The 16,863-nt window shown below is 52.9% G+C and overlaps 1 protein-coding gene across 1 annotated transcript in view; it reads left to right on the top strand.

The window, feature by feature from the left end:
* Window positions 1–16,863, top strand: part of NOC2L (NOC2 like nucleolar associated transcriptional repressor) — an 81,459-nt gene that overhangs the window by 43,199 nt on the left and 21,397 nt on the right. Inside the window, exons 15-16 of the mRNA XM_084651909.1 lie at window positions 685–828; window positions 10,658–10,771. Coding sequence (XP_084508035.1) covers window positions 685–828; window positions 10,658–10,771 — 258 coding nt within the window. The remainder of the gene's footprint in view (window positions 1–684; window positions 829–10,657; window positions 10,772–16,863) is intronic.

Genomic DNA, 16,863 nt, shown 5'->3' with positions numbered 1-16,863 from the left:
GTGGGGAGGGTGTGTGGGGTTTGCACTCTGGAAAAGTGAGAGGCATTGGCTGGAATTGGGGGCGGTGCAGGGAGGTCCTGTGTAAACGTCACCCCAGATGATTCTTCCGGATGCAGCTCAATCCTGTCCCCCCCTCCCCCCCGCCCCTTGGAAGTCCAGTTCTGCCCCTCTCCCAGCTCTTCTAGTGCCCCTCTATCTGCCCCCCCCCCCACCTTTGTGTTCCAGTCCTGGGCTCCCCAGTTCTGCTCGTGCGCCTCTATCTACCCCCACTGCCCTTGGTGTTCCAGTCCTGCCTCATGCCTGAGCAGGGACCAGGTGGGTTGTGATTCTATGGCAGCTGGAAGCTCTGGTTTCAGGCCGTGGAGGAGTTTCCAGCCTGATGGTTTGATGCCCTCTCCAGATATAAGCTGTGATAAGGGATGCCGGGAGCCATCTCTGAGCAAGGCGTTGCCAGTTGACCTCCGTGCTGACATCCGGTGCATTGGTCCATCTGTTAAGACGAGGGTGAAGCACCGTGGCTGCGGAGACGGGTAATGGCTGGGCCGTGGCTTCGAACGGAGGGAACGAGGAGCCCTTTGCTGCCTCTCTCCAAGGGAGGCGGTTTTTTTTGTGGGATCATTTAATGGAAACTATTACATGTCATTCATTTTCTGCCTTTCTCCCCTTCCTTTCTTCTCTCTCCAGCTCAAATCTTTCCTGAAGGAATGCAAGATCGCCAACTACTGCAAAGCAATCCGGCAGCTCCTGGAGAAGTTGCAGGAAAATTCTGCCTACATTGCCAGTCGGCGTCAGAAAGCCACCTTCGGCGTGGCCAACAGGGAGGCTGTGGTGAGTTGGCCACTTTGATTTCAGCTTCCTGGAAAGACAGTCTGACTCCGCAACTGGGGTTGAGACTGTGGCAGCAGGAGGAGGGGCGAGGTCATGGAAATGGGTACGCCTGGGGCGTGTTAGACTTTTGCAAAACAGCGTGGACTGCGCTGGACTGTAGCTGGCGAAATTCCCTGGCCAACAGCATCATGGAAAACGTAGTCCCTAAATTACACCCGTTGTTATGGATCACCAGAAGGATGTGTGCTCCTATTAGGGACGCTCCTTTTCAGTGGTAATCGGTTGGGCCTTCTCTTGAAGAAGTCTCTTGCAGCTCACCTGTCCCTCTTCAGATCTGTGGAGGCCACCAGAGGAGTGACAGCTGGAGGAGGGACCTCACCTCCTCTCTAGGAGCTTTGCTGGCTCATGATCCCTGGCTGCCTGCCTCCGGCCGGGGTGCAGGATGCGGGATAATACCTTTGTTGCTCAGCTGATTTCCAGCACTTTGTGTTTGTAAATTGAGTGCCCTGGTTAGATTCTCCTTGTTCGCCTGGAGACGGGAGTCTAAAATCAGTGCCAAGCAATAAGCTGCAGGCTGTGAGAGTGGGACTTCTGGGCATTGTGCCTCCAGAACTGCTGGGCTCTGGGACGTTTCCCCCCCTGCAACCCGAGCCGTTGTGCGTAGCGTGTAGACATCTCTATGTTGGACGCCGAGGAAAGCCACCAAGGCCTGGAGGAGCCAGTGTGCCCTGGGTCGTTCTGCTTTAAAGCTTGGGGGCGAGTCGGATGTGGAGCGGAGAGGAAGGGGAGCGGGTGCCTGAGATGTCAGAGGCCCCCGTCCCTGCGCGTCATGGGGAATCGACCCCGGTGCAGGCAGCAGCTGCTGAGGGAATGCGCGGGGGGCTTTTGGCCTCCGAGCTGTGGCTGCAGTGAGGGGTTTTCTTTACATATAGAAGACTGAGAGTGGGGACTGTAGGGCCCGGGAAGGGGGCAGGGCTGACGCTTCCGAAGCGGGAGGGTGGGCTTTGAGAGGCTTCACTTTGCTCCTGCAGGAGGAGCTGGGATTTTTACCATTAGCTTCAGTGGGGCTGGCAGCCAGGTGTCACCTACCTTGAAAGCCCTCTCTGCACAGAGCTGGCCCGGCAAAGATGAGCTTCCCTTCCAGGCACAAGAAGGGAGTTCCAGTTTCCTGGGGCCGTTCTAGCTCCATCCTCTCTGGTGAGACGTCCAACAAGGGAGTGGCTAGAACCGGTCATGGTGATGGTCAGTTTTCTTCTAAGTGGACACTTGCCCATTGGGAACTGGACAGAGACCCACCTGGCTCATTTCTTACAGGCCACCAGGCAGCCATTGCGTGGTGGCAGCTTCCCACGGCTGCTGGGCTGGATTTAAACCATTGGCCTAGTGATCAGAAGCTCCCTGGCTCATTTCCCATCCTCTGAGCCCATGCAATCTTGCTTTTTCATGCCTTTTAATATGGGCCTGTCTTAGAAGAGCAGCCTGTACAGCTGTTCTGTGAGTCTCTTCTGGTGGATTCTCTGGAACATAAAGTCTTTAAATCATGTGTTGAGGACTTCAGGATCTCAGCCAGAGGTTAGGGGTCTATTACAGGAGGGGTGGGTGAGGTTCTGTGGCCTGCAATGTGCAGGAGGTCAGATTAGATGATCACCATGGTCCCTTCTCCCTTACAGTCTATGAGGCCAGGAGCGGGGCTGTGAGAGAGAGAGAGAAGCTTTGGACAGTCTCTTTCTGGGCTGTGGGGTGAAAGTTCCTCCTATCCTGGTTTGACCAAGACTGACACATGCTTTGCATAATTGTGGAAGAGGAGGGGAGGTGGAAATTCTATTCCATCATCTTCTTACCCTCAAATTCTCAGGCTTACCTACGCTGACCTCTTCTGAGAATGGTTCTTGGCTGTGTGGTGGTGGAGATGCTGCTTTCCAGCATCTCTCCCCTTGGTCTGTAGCCTGTCTGCTCCAAGCTAGGCCCCCAGAGAGGGGAAAAGGGAGCAAGCATGGCCAGGGAATTCAGCTCAACTCTGCTTCCCTCATCCTGAACCTGTTAATTTTTATTTCTCTCTTTCTTGGGCCAGACCCTCTCCTGGGACCCATTCACCACTGATACCTGGAACATATGAAACCCCGCTCTGAATCCAGACTCTCAGTTGCTGTCCCATTTAACAGATTTTTGTATGCTGTTGCGTTGGGCCTCTGGGGTGGGATCTTTCCCTTCCAGGCAGGGAAGGAGAGGTGAAAATATTTCATCCTCCAGAAGAGCCCGTGGGGTCGGAGTGAGCTGGCATTTGCCACTCTGTGCCGATGGGAATTGGCTGAAGATCTGTGTTGGGAAAGGCTCCACCTGTTAGTGCCGGGCACGGAGCAGGAGTTCCACTGCAGACAAATTTATCTTCAGACGCTCAGCTGCGTGGACTGCAGGGAAATTATCCTTTCAAATCCTGGTGTATCAGCGCCAGGCCGCAGCAGCGTTGTTCTGGGATTAAGGGGCTGATGGAACTGGTTTTGAAGTGACTAAGTATTCTTTGGTTCTATAAATGCCTTTCTGGATCGGACTGTCTTGCCAAAGGGATTAGGTTTCCCATCTGGAGCAAGGCTTTTTTCATTTTATTACCCCCTCCCCCGTCGATGCCGTGACCACCCACCCGCTCTACAGAGGTGGAGATTTCAGCCTCTGGGGCTCTCCGCGAAGTGCGGGGCCGGGTAAGATCATTCGCTAAATAAAAAGGGTTTCCAGCAACTATGCAATTATCTGCTTGCTCCCAGCAGCTCAGGCTGCAGCCCGGTTTATCAGAACAAGATAATTAATTTTAACACTTGGTTGCCTGCGCAGCGCCTGGTTTATATATCGCATCTGCAGCGGCTGGCTGCTGAAAGGGGCAAGAGTCAGTCTGGGCTGACCCCCGAAGTGCAGCGGCACATGGCCTGCACTGGGAAGCGCAGGGGGGCACTCGATTTCCATGCAAGCTTCAGGGGTATGCAAGCGTCAGAGTTGTTTGGAGAGTTTAAAGAGGTACAGCAGCAGCTTATGGCTCCGCTGTGCAGGGATGCCTGTGTTCCCAGCAGAATGTGTGATTGCTGCTCTCTGCACCATGGAGAGGTGGGAGCCATTGCCCGAGGAGGAACCGGGGGGCGTAGCTTGTGCCTCCTTGTGCACGTTAGTAATGGAACAGCATCGACCGCTGGGAATGGGGGGAGCGGCGGGCGCACACTGTGCTCCTGGGGGAGGAAGGGGATGATGGCCCTTCTCATGCACATGCGGAGCAGTTCAGAGTCCTCTATGGAGTCCTTGCGAAGAGATGGTGTTGATTTCCGAGAAGGGGCAAGAGCCCGAGCTAGCGCAGGGGCCTGGCTTCCCAGAAAGGCTTGCTGTGCCCCTCTGCATGTGGGTTGAGTTCACCGGCCTGCCTCCAACCTCACAATGTATGTGGCAGCAAATCACTGCCAGAGAGGGTGGAGGAAGGGAGGCCAAACATCTGTTTGTCTCCCTTGCCAGCAGGAGCAATTGAGAGCAAATGCTCCCTGGAATTCCCGTCCATGCACATGTGCCAGGCGGGGGGGAAGGGGGATGTTACTGGGTCGCATGCTCAGCAGCAGCAAGCAGAGCCCTGGTACCTTCCCCCCAGGCCTGTCTGACCGCCTGCTTCCCTTGCTCTTCGTGCCACAGCAGGGAAACAACCACCCCACCGAGGCAGCTGCTAACCAGCTCGCTGCAGAGCCGGGGGAGTCCTGCCCCTGGACATGGAGTAACTCCTGCTGTCCTGGGAAGAGCTTGTTTAACAGAGGCAGCATGTTGGAGTCGGGTGGGACACTGGACTGGACGCCGCGAGGCTGGTTCTCTCCCTGGCTCTGCGTATGACCTTAGGGGAGTCATTTTACCTCCCTGTTCTCTGCTTTGCTTCCCACCCTTCGTCTTCTCTGTTCAAACCAAGCTCTTCAGGTAGGGGCTGTCCATCATTGGGTGTGTGCGCAGCACCCACCACAGTGGGGTCCCAATCTTGGTTGGGGCCTCTAGACGCTATTGTAACTTAATAGTGGCCACACAGATCAGACAAGGCCCCAGCTCTAAGTTCTGTCACAAAAGACCCTGCCCAGAGGATAGGCAAACTCATCTCACCATCCACCCCTTCTGACCTCATGGGCTCGGAAAGTTCATCTCAGACTCTTCTTAGCTTTGCATCTTGCTTAGGGGAGAGGATGAGAAGGGAGCAGAGAAAAGCAATCCACTGCGTGCTGGGCGGGGAAAGGATCAGGAAAAAATGGAGAAGAGAAGGGGCCAAGTGAAAACAAACTCAGAGAGTGACAGAAAAAGGGGCAGAGAAAAATTCCGCTTCGAACTAAACTGTATCTCTAGGGACTGCACTTTTCCCAGCCTGGTTCAATTCAAAGGCGGCTCTTTAGCAGAGCAGAATTATTTTTTAAGAGATGTGGATTTGTGTGGAACAGCTCTACAGGAATAAAGTTCATGAATGTGACTTGTCTCATGAAGATGTTTCTGCAGTCCCCGGGAGTATCGAGTGTGTCTGGGAAAACTTTGAGCTTCACCCATCTCTGCTATACTGCATGGGCCTAGATTATCTTCTTCTAAAGGACACTGGGAGGCCTGCCAGGATTTGAACCTGCAACTGAAGGGAGAATAGAGGCGTCAAACCTGATGCTTCGATTGCTAAACTACCCTTTGCATCTTTGTGAGCTGCTTGCCGTGGGGGAGCAGCCATGCTGGATGTCTGCTCGCCTGCCCCCATCCAACTCTGAATCATGGGTGATGACTCGCGTTAAATCTTTTTTTAAGTGCAATATTCCAGAGCCCAGGCTGCTTTGAGAAGCCGACTCTGATGCTAATAGGATTAATGCATTAATGAATATTTTACTGGGGGGAGCTAGGCAGAGAAAGGAGCCTGCCGCTAACTCTTAATCCCGGAGCGCAGTGTGCCAACCCTGGCCCTAGACTCCTTGGCACCGGTATGGGTCTCTGGTGCAGTGACATGAAATGCAGGCAGGGGAATTAGCGCACCGGGGCCTGCAGCTATGTCTCTGCAAAGATAGCCAGCCTGTCTGAAACCAGGATAAACTTACTCTGTTCTGTAGAGGTTCTGACCCCGCCATCCTCAGCCGGCTATCTGAGCACCTTCCAGTAGGTCGATAAGTGACTGGACTAACGTCGGCACTTCGGGTTCGTTCTGTCTCATCTTGACAGCACATATGATTCTTACACTCTGGGAGAGTTCTGGGTTTTGTTTTGTCCACTCTGCTGTGTTTGTATTAGAGAAGGCAGGTCGGAGAAGAGCGTCTGGCCCTTGGATGGAAAGGTGGTGAGGTTTGTGATGATCCTTGTGAGAGTCTGTTCCACGGTCTTGGACTGGCCCCCGAGAAAGCTCCATCTCCTGTGCCGGCAGCTGTTTCCTGCTCCCTTTCGCCTGGGGACTCCATTGAACACCTTGGTGAAAATGAGCTGCTCCTGAGACCTTTCCCAGCACAGCCAGCATCTGCCGTGGCACTGTCCCTCTCTCCGGACCCTCTCATCCATTGTGCTCGGCCTCTGGTTTTTCGCTAGTCTCCTGATTCCTGGGGAAAAGGTGGAAAAGGGCGGGAAGAGTTCAGAGGAAAGCTGCAAAACCAGTGGAAGGGGCTTGGAGAGCAAAGATTAGGAGAGGTTCAGCATAGAGAAAAGAGGCGGGGGGAGAGAGCAAATGCATCCCTCCTTCCCCTCCCACCATAAAGGCACTTTGGAGAGAATGGGGATCAGCTGGTACCTTCAGTCTGAGGGCAAGACCAGAAGTCATGGGCTTCACTTTCAGCAGGGAAAATGCAGGGAACTTTGATACTAAGAACATCTGTGGCCCTGGAACCAGCTGCCATCACAGGACAGGAGGTCTGAGACTAGATCCCCAGCTGGGATGGCAGGGTTAGGGCCCATATAATGGCTTCTGTCCCCACGTGGGGGCACAGGCTGTCTCACCTGTGCAGGTTCTTTCACCATACTCCTTGCCGTGGCATCTGAGCATGCTCCGTGTTTTATTAAAACCCACGCACAAAGGTCCCTGTGACCCAGGAAGGGTCCTGAACCAGTCAGTGACTTTCTGTAGGAGCGATGCTGTCCTTAGAGCAGTGCTGACATCACGAATAAACAAGACCGTGGTCATCACTGTGCTGCTGGCATCTCACGGGTTTGGGTTCAGGGCTCAGAAACAAGATGTTAAGAGGCCTGAGAGCCTGACGCAGTTTTGAAAGTGCCCTGCTAAGGGAAGATGGCAACAACCACTTTGGGCTTTTCCATCTTTGTCCCAGTAAATGAAGAATGACTGACTGCTGCATCCTCTGCTGACCAGTGTCATTTTGTTTCCTTGGGCTCCCCATGTCTTGCATTCGCTGGTTGCCTGTTGCCCCCTACTTAGGTTGGAAGCTCTCTGGGGCAGGGACTGCCTTCGTGTTTTGTATAGGGTTTAGCATGATGGGGCCCCAATCCATGCTCAGCACCCCTTGTCCCAAATAATTAATAGTGCTGGAGGGAAAGAGAATTGCAAGCAGCTGGGATGGACTTGGTGTCTGACCTGCTCAACTTTTTCCATTGAGGTTCAGAATGAAAAGTCAAGGGGAGTATTTTCATTATTTTCGTGCCCTCCCAGTCCGTCACCAATTAAAAACAATAGATGTCTCGGCACACTGGACAGAACAAAGAGCCTCCCTCCATGAGAAGGTCGGAGGCTTTGCTGAAATGCTCAGTTCTGGCTGGAAGCCAGGAGCAGCCCTGATCTGTGCATAAGGACGACAACTCTGCCACTTTTGCTGTTGTGACGAACAGGACTGAAAGCAGAGTGGAGCCGTCTGACAACAGGCCTGTCTGCTGGCGTGCGTCACCAGAGACCACAGTGTCTGTCAGCGTGTTGAAGAGCAGAGGAGATAACTGGCAAGCAGGCCTGGACTCAAGCCACACAGTCCAGAGCCGTGTGTTTCCAACGTTCCAAAAGGGTGGTATAAGCTTGGGGCCCATCGTTACCCGAAAGGTGCTGTTTGGCTTGATGCTGTCGTCCCTATTCTTGGGTGTATAATCATAGTGTTTAAGGCCAGAAGGGACCACCAGATCTGGTCTGACCTCCTGTGTATCACAGGCCACCAACACTACCCAGCACCCACGAACTAAACCCAACAAGCAGAATTGGACCAGAGTATTAGAGCCCCCAGGAGACTGAACCAGGATGTGCCACAGACAGAGAACAGGTCAGAGCGAGGTGTGCCAATACCAGAATGAAGTGAGAGAGACCCAGATAATCCCAGCAAATGACCTGTGCCCCATGCTATAGAGGAAGGTGGAAACCCCCCCAAGGCCAAGGTCACTGTCATTCGGACCTGGGGGGAAATTGCGTCCTGACCCTACGTATGGCAATCAATTATTCCCTGAGCACGTGAGTGAGAACCCGCCAGACAAGCACCTGTGTTGGCGAATGCTTGGTGCCACCTCAGAGCCCTGGCCCACTCTCTCCCGTGCCCCATCTCCAGATGGGGCCATCACTGATGCTTCAGAGGAAGGAGATGAAACCCCCCCAACTCTCCCCAATGAATAGATTCCAGAACGTTGGAATGTGGGTGTGACAAGCCAGCTGCCATTTATTTACCAAAGTGCTGTTCATGGCACAGAGACCATGGATGCTCCTTCTTTTCCCTTTCCTGCTACGGGCCCGTTCCTGAGCTGGTGCAAATTGCTGTGGCCCCATTGAAGTCTTCAGTAGATACATGCCGGCTTCCACCAGCTGAGGATCTTGCCTGCTGCAAATTGAGGAGCTGCTGTCTCTCTTCTCTCTTGTCTTGTCTTGTCTTGTCTTGGCAATGTATTACTCTTTAAACGTACTTTTCCCCGGTGGCCTGTGCCCCGGTTGACGCCAGCAGCCCATGTGCTGTCGCAGCTGAGTTGTGATGAGCTGCTCCCAGAAGGCCAGCCTGACTTTCCTGCAAACAGAAGCATGGAGTTTGAAAACCGATGCCCCTGGAGACTGTGCATTGCCATGGCCGGAAACCGAACGTGCCGCTCAGCTGCTCAGCGTGTGCTGGTGTTTGCTTGTGACGCTTGAGTCTGGATCGCCCTCCTTCCCCGCTGGGTCCTGAATGGCTCTGTGTGACCACACATCCCTGTCGCTCCTTCCCTTGTCCTCCTTCGCCAGTCCCTTCTGGTGGTCTCCCGTCTTGCATTAGGCTGCCTTTCGCCACGTGCTGGTGCAGCACCTCTGGGTGCTCCCATAGTACAGATGGCAAGGCTCCGATCTGTGTGGGATCTATGGCAAAGGGATGCAAAGGGATGAAAAAGAATGTATTTGAATTGAACGGGTCCTCTTACCGATCACACGCCAGGTGATCAAAGCCGAAAGACATTTTAACCATCTAATTTACTTCCCACTATTTATGAGACTTCTCCTGTTTCTCCCTTCTTGGACAGCGAACATAGATTAGTTGGTCTTGCTTTCTGCCTTCTCAGGGCTGTGATGTTTGGGTGACAGACACTGCTGGGGAATGTTTGTTTAAAAACCAAACACTTTAGCAATAGAATTAAAAACAAACCAGGCAAATGTCTGTCAGATTTATGCTTTACAAATGCAGGTGGGTTTTTTGTTTAAAAAGCTTCATACAAAACAGTTTTAGGGGACCAGATTTGCCCCAACAGTTCCCAGAAATGAAAGGAACAGAAATCCTGCTGAAGTCGGCCTACTGTGTCTGTCTCTGTCTCTTCTCCCCCGGACCCATGGAGTCCTCCAGGCCCAAGAGCTTAACAATTGGTCCCTAAATAGAAGTGAGCCAACTTTCAGAGATGCCCAATGAGTGCTGCAAGTGTTCAGCACCATTGAGGATCCGGCTGCTTCTGTTAGGTGCCAAAATACGGATTTAGGAACAAAAACTTTAGGCCTCTAGGCTTGAATCCTCTGGCCTGAGGTTATGCCTGAACCCCACTGTCCCATGTTCTAGCGTATGGATGCTGCTCTGTGTGGAACAGTTCCCAAAGTCCCTAGTGTGTCTAGCATTCCCCTGCAGATCTCTTCCTTTGCCAAGCCCCCTGTGCTGGTCTCACGGGCTGTATCTCCACTGTGGATACGAAGGGTATTTGTTTGAACTCTGACTGTAAGGGCCAGAATTTCCAAAGTGACCAGTGATTTTTGGGCTGCCCAGCTTGGCACCTAAGAGGGGTGTGGATTTTGGAAAGTGCTGAGCGCCTGTGAATTGGGCCCCTTTCAGGTGTTGCCAGCTGAGCACCCAAAACTAGCAGTCGCTCGGGGAAAATCTTGTCCCTCTCCTTTATATCAATGGGCATGTCTACACTGCGGGGGGGGAAATCCCCAACAAATCCTCAGCAATGGGTCTCTGACCCCAGGTCTACAGACTCAGGTGTGGACTCTGGCACGAAAAACAGCCATGTAGATGTTCCTGCTCAGGGTCTGAGACCCATCCCTTCGCCGGGTTTCATAGCCCGAGCAGGAACGTCTCTGTGGCTACTTTTAGAGCCTGGGCGAGCCTGAATCTGTTGACCCAGATGCCGAGCTGTGCTAACATGGGGTGGTCTGGGTTTTTTTCTGCTGTGTGACGGACCCCATAATGCTATGTGTGATACTGTGGTTGCCTTAAATGACTCTTCTGAATTTACACTTCGCCCTGCCCTTGCTCTGCAATGTAGAATCAAGGTTCCCAGGTGGCTCAGTCCAGTGGGCCGTGTCTGCTTGGACCAGGACCTAGGACTGTGGTCTGCAGTCTGTGTCAGCCTAGGGCCTGCTCTCTACGTTGCTGTGTTACATAAAGCCTTCTTTGAACTCCTCTGGTCCTGGCCTAACATCTGTCTTCTGCCTCCCCCCCCCCAGGAACAATGGGAGAAGCAGGTCAAGGAGGAGGGGACACCTCTGACCAAGTATTACGCTCAGTGGAAGAAGCTGCGGGAGAAAGAGATCCAGCTGGAAATCAGCGGCAAGGAAAGGGTAAGGGCTGCAAGTCATCGGCTTCACTGTTTAACTGTACAGTGGGAGACCAAAGGATCCCATGGGATGGCTGCTGAGCAAAGCCGGTCCTTCAGCAGCATGGCTGGAAGAGGGTGTGGTTTGGGGTGCTGCCTGGCAGCTTGATTGGGTGGCCATAGCCACTTAAATGCTGAATGGCCTTCAGCTCCCTGTTCAGCCTTGATGCCTGACTTGCCAGGATCTCGAGCCCAGTGGCAGCTTTTGGATCAACTTCTTGGCTAAAGTGTCTTTCCCCAGGTTGGCTGGGCAGGGATGAGCTTGGGAGGCTGGAGCTGGGACGAGGTTCCTCTAATGGCTGCATTGTGTCTGGGTAGGCTACTGTAGCCAGCTGACGTCCCTCTATGCTGAGGGCAGTTATAAGCGGAGATGAAGTTGCGTTGTCGAATTCAGACCTGGGTCCAAACTTCTCCCGGTGCTTGGCTCATGGGCTTTGCCTGGTTCCCACCTTTAAATATAAAGCTGGTCGGGTGCTCAGATCGAGTGCCTTCTATTCTATGCACTGATTATTTTTCAAAGGGGATAGTGGTGCCGAAACAGCCATACTGGGCATATGACCTCCTCCCCAGTGTAGTGCAGTGTGCAGGATCCTGGACAGAGAGTCAGGACGCCTGGGTTCTGTCCCCAACTTTGCTATCTACTCACTGACACCGAGGGCAAGTCATCTCACCTGTCTGTTCCTCTATCTGTAAAACGTGACTAGTGATACTTGTCCTTTCCTGTCAAGCACTTTGGAGTCTGTGGCTGGAAAGAGCCACAGTGGGAAGTGCGGCGGGGGATGATGGTTTGGTTCCGCGAGTGAGGAGGAGGACACATCCCAGCACACGTCCTTGTAGTCTTGGGACGCCTATTCCAGATTCCCAGCCTATTGCAGGCAGCCACCCCACATGCTAAGGCTTTGAGACCCAGCCACGTAACGAATTTTGCAGATTCCCGCTTTCATTACGGAGCAAGAGGTTCCTCTTTGGGCTGTTTATGCACAGGGCCAAGTTAAAAATAGCGTCTGGCGCCTTTCATCAGTAGACCTCAAAGCGCTTTACAAAGGAGGCCAGCATCATTTATCTCCCCTGGGGAAACAGAGGCACAGGAGTGGAGTGGCTTGTCCAAGGTCAGCCAGCAGCCAAACTGGGAATAGAACCCAGGTCTCCTGATTTCCAGTCCAGTACCCGGTCCCCAAGACCATACTTCTGTCTAGTACAGTGTTCCCTGTAAGCCCATGCTAGGGAGCCAGGGATTTGGAGTGTTACAGGAAGACTGTGCCGGGGAGGTGGTGTGTGTAATAGTCCGTTGTACAGAGTGCCTGGATGCAATAGCCGTAGAAGATCTCTGCCCTTCAGAACAGGAGGTTTCCTAACAGTGGTGGCTCCAGGGCAAAATACTCTGGGCTGCTTTGCAGCCTGTTTAGCTGCTAATAGCTCAGGGGAAGGGGGGAGAGCACTGATTATATAGCTTTATAATGCACCAAATTGCTGCAGCTGTGGTGCATCCATTTAGAAATTCCTGCAGTGCATGGGAAACGTGACTGCCGCTTTCGGCAAATTCTTTGTTCTCCTAAATGGGGAGCCCTAGAACCGCCACTGCCAACAGTCTCTTTTGAACGCGCATTAACTCTTCCGTTCTCCCGGGCCTGCTCTAGGTGTGGTTAGGGCCCGGCTGGCCGGCCGCACCTCTGGAATGAGATTCACTTAGCTCCTATGCTGGGTATGCCTGTCCCTTTGCATTAAAGGCAAAATATTGAGGGGGTGGAGCATAGGAAGGGTTCAAGGCAAATGGCCGAGTTTGAGATTGCCAGGGTGGGGGGAAAGCTTTGAACAGGTCCTGGAGAACTGCGCTTCGTATAATGGCCATTGGAGCCTGGCCATTGGAGCCCGTGAACTGGTTTATGCAAGCAAATGTTTAGCTCATTGCTGTAAGACGAGTGTTGAAGCAAGTAACCGACAGCCACAACTCCATAATCCCTTTCAGAAAGAGGATCTGGAATTTGAGATTAAATCGCAGGTTGCAGTTAGTCGCTGCCGAGTTAAACATCGGTGCCTAGCTGTTGGTGAGAGGAAAGCACCTGCTGCCTGTACTTGTCAGAGGGGAGTCCTTTGCAGGTTGTCTGTTGTTGTTGTTGTTTGTATTATCGTTAACACCCCAGAAATAGTCTAGGACCCCATTGTGCTAGGTGCTGTGCAAACAGATGGCCCCTGTCGCCAAGAGCTTAGTTTTTTTTCCTCTGTTGTTTTCAGGGTTGCTACAGTCAGAATTTACTGGAGAGGTCATTTCTCACACACACACACACACACACACACACACACACACACACACACCCCCCCCCCCCTCAGCCTCAGGGCATGGCAGCCAAAGGGACTGGTGGGGGCAGAGTGACTGACAGGTATACAAGCTTGACGCGTACAGGGATTATTTAGGGACTCACTTACTGGGATTGGGGCCTGAAAATAAGTCCAGTGGGCTGGATCTTCAGCTGGTGCAGATCGCTGCGGGTCTATTGCAGCCCATGCGGCTGTGCTGATCAGCACCATCTATGGGGCAGGCCATCTGCCTGTGTCTCAGAGATACATCAGAGGCACGTCCTAGTGCTGCCAAAATTATGACTTAGTGAGACAGGGCCAGCCACTCCCCTGTCTGTAGTCGTGAGCCAGGGGGTGCAGCTTAGCCAAATCCTCCGAGTGTTTAGTAATTCTTCTACAACTCCTTGTTTCAAAGGTGGGGACACTAGGCTGGGTGGTTGGTTTGTTTTGCAGCAGGCTTTTGCCAGCCTCAGTCAGGCCTTTCCTGACAGCAGAGGGGAAAAGCAAAGGGTTGGGGTGAGAACAGGAAATGATCTGAATTGCCTTTATCTGAGCAGCGTATCATGGAGGGTAACCTTTTAATGCGAGTTAGCAGCTGTCTGCTGGGAGGATGCTGTCATCTCTCTTCTCCCCACCTGGGTGTCACATGCATACATTGAGAGGAGAGGGGTCAGAGCATGAGAAACCTGTCTCCCACTCTGCCTCGGGACTTCCTAGCTGACCTTGGAGAGGTCACTTGGCTGCTCCATGCTTTGACTCCCCTCCAGTAAAGTGGGGTGACCTGTCTCACCAGGCTAACTTCGTTGTCTGAAGCACGTTGAAATCCTCAGTCGGAAGGGGCTGTGCAAAGGGCAAACCCTCCTTAGAACACAGCCAGTCATTTTGCTGCTGTTTTTAATGGAGGTGGTGTCTTGGAGGAAATAAATCTTTGCAGTGGGGTGCAGAAGATCAGGAGACCAGATCAGCGGGAAAACAGTTTGCCGCACTCCTAGTTAGCTTGTATTTGTCTGATGCTTTGAGCCTGTAGAGGACTATATAAATGCCAAGTGTACCTGGCCAAGAACTGCAACTCAGCTAGCTGGGGGAAGGGGGTCACCGGATTCCCTTGATGCTGCTGGCTCTTGGTTTTGTCTGGTTTTCCCTTTAGATTGCACTGTGGAACAGGTGGGCTTGCCCTGCCCTAAGGCAGCCCTAATTACAGAATGAGCCGCACCTGGGCTGAACCAGGTGGTCCCTATGAAAAAGAGCAGGAAGCTGCAGTGAAGGGGGGAAGCGTAGGAGACTATAGCTAGGTTTGCATATACTGCAGGGAGCAAAAAGGCTCCTGCAGGGCCCGGAACCAGCAGGGAAGAGTGGGAGGAAGCTCTCCAGGCAGGGAGGCCTGGCAGAGACAGCAAAGGGCCGGCAGAATGAAGCCTGTGTGAGTTTGTGTTCAATTAGTCGGGAGAGAGACACTGAATTGGGCTTGAGGCCTACTAGTGGGGGATTTCTTCGAACTGTCTGGGGATGGGGAGTTGTTATAGGGCCCTGAAGGGGAGGAAAAACTGAGGCAGGGTGCCACAGGATGACCTCTGGCCGCAAGGGGGTGCTCAGGTCATGAGAACTTGCCTCTTACCCTCTCCTTTCCATTTGTCGTTGTTATTTATTGTTTGTATTATGAAAGCGCCTCTGAGCTCCAGCCTAGAGCCAGGACCCTGCTGTACTAGGTGCTGTGCAAACCCAGGACAGGAGATGTTCCCTGCCCCAAGGAGCTTACAATTTTACGCTTGATGGGGATGTAACAGCCGAGTCAAAGAGCAAAACTCTCCAGGGTGGGCGAACACGGGGCCAGTGCCTGTTGGCCCTTAACTATGGCATTGTGCGAATTCAGCAACAACTTCCCCTGGGGGAACGCATCAGTTAAGGGGACAGTGCGGAACAAGAGTCTGGACACAACCACTGCTAACCTCTGACCTGCCCACGTAGATAATGGTCCAGCTGCCTCTTCCTCCTGCTCCATCCCATGTGCGAATGCTCTGCCTGCCACTCCGGACACAGCACTCAGCATTTGGAAGCTGGACCCGGGGGCTCACTCGTGTCAGGACCAGCGAGTAAAGCTGTCTATATGCTAATATGATTAAATGGTTGAGCTGGGATGCTCATCTGGGGAGCAGGAAATGGATATAATTGGCATCCCCAGGGTATGGTGGGGGACGATTAAAATACCAGACGGGATGTTGTGGTGGTTGGCTCCGGGCCAAGTCACAGAGCGTGGGAGGAAACCTAGGAGATCTTAGATGCTTTCAGAATCACGCTCCAGGGAGAAATTCGGCCACGGGGCTATAAGCCCCCAGTGCAGCAATCTGGATGGAATGGGAAGCGCCCCTTTCAGGCAGTTCAGTTTGGGAGATAGAACTTAGCATTGAAAGCAATTTCCTTGCAAATCCGGCTAGGAAACGGCGAGCTGTGACTTCCCCAAGTGGGGCTGGCCTCTGCTTGATGCTGGTCCTGCTGGTGCCAGCCCTGGCTTTCCCTGCCCTGGCTTTCCCTGCCCAGGCTAGGGGGTTACGCCGCTGGAGTGACCCCAGCGGCTAGCCATTGATGGGTGACAATGAAACAAGCCTTCAGCGTAGAAAAGCGAGCGAGGATTTCTCTGGGCAGCCGGGCGAGGGTGAAAGGGTAGCTGAGGAAAGCCGGGGGACGTGGTCAAAAGGAAGTGGCGGGGCTTTGTTTCAGTCCCGAAGGAGTGTGGGATGAATAGACAAGAGGGCAGGGGAAGGGTGAATTTTCAAGTGAGATTTCAGAAGGGCTTGTCGCTGCCTGAAGATCACCATGCTTTGAATGGGGCTGTTGTCTCCCTCCATGAGGGCTGCTGGCTTAATGATGCAGCATTGTGCTCCCCGGCGGGACGCTGAGCGCCATGAGGCCCATTAGGGCTGAGAAAAATCTACGTCCCATTAACGGCCATTTGAAAAAAATCCGCCTCGTTGTGAGGTGAAACTGGCCTCCTCTAACAACTCTGACCCGGCTGCCTGATTCCCACCCCTGCTCCCCGGCGGCTTCTAGCGGCACACGGACTAATCAGCTTCCCGGGAGGCACACAGGCTGCAGCTGGACGGGAGTCTTGGGTCTGCATCCTGCTTCTGTTGGCTTCTGTTCTCAAAAGTGACTAGTCATTTGGGGGGGGGGTCCCTTAATCTTGGGGGGCCCAACTTGAGACACTGTAAAAGAATTGTTTTCTAAGAGGGCAGGTGCTCAGTAGGTTCCCTAAATGGCCTCCTTTTTAAGGTGTCTCCGGTTGGGCACCCCAATAATGGTCATGCGAAATCCTGAGTCATTTTTGAAAACCTAGGCCATTGTTGTTTGTCCCTGACTGAGCTCAGGATTGTGCCAGGTGGTGAAAAGACCCATAGGAAGAGACCGTCTCTGCCCACAAGAGCTCACACTCTCAAGTGTCGTGCAAAATGTTGATTAAAATAGCTCCCCCTCCCACCCCTTCGTTTGAGGAAGCAAACTTCTGCACATTCGGGTTGTGAGGTAAATTTTGCTCAAAACCAAGATCCATTTCCACTTAAACCCTGTGCCGAGCAATGTACCCCTGGGAATATGCCCATATTGGAGCTCATAATGCAATGAGGGGGAAAAAGGTAAAACCAAAAATGATTTTTGCATTTCATAATCAATATTTACCTATTCGCCATTGGTGAGGCCTCATCTGGAGTACTGTGTCCAGTTTTGGGCCCCACACTACAAGAAGGATGTGGATAAATTGGAAAGAGTCCA

This window comes from Lepidochelys olivacea, assembly GCF_965140295.1.
Source record: "Lepidochelys olivacea isolate rLepOli2 genome assembly, chromosome: 18".
Lineage (NCBI taxonomy): Eukaryota > Metazoa > Chordata > Testudines > Cheloniidae > Lepidochelys > Lepidochelys olivacea.
Note: the sequence above shows the minus strand (reverse complement) of the source record. Positions and strands in the feature narration are given on the sequence as shown.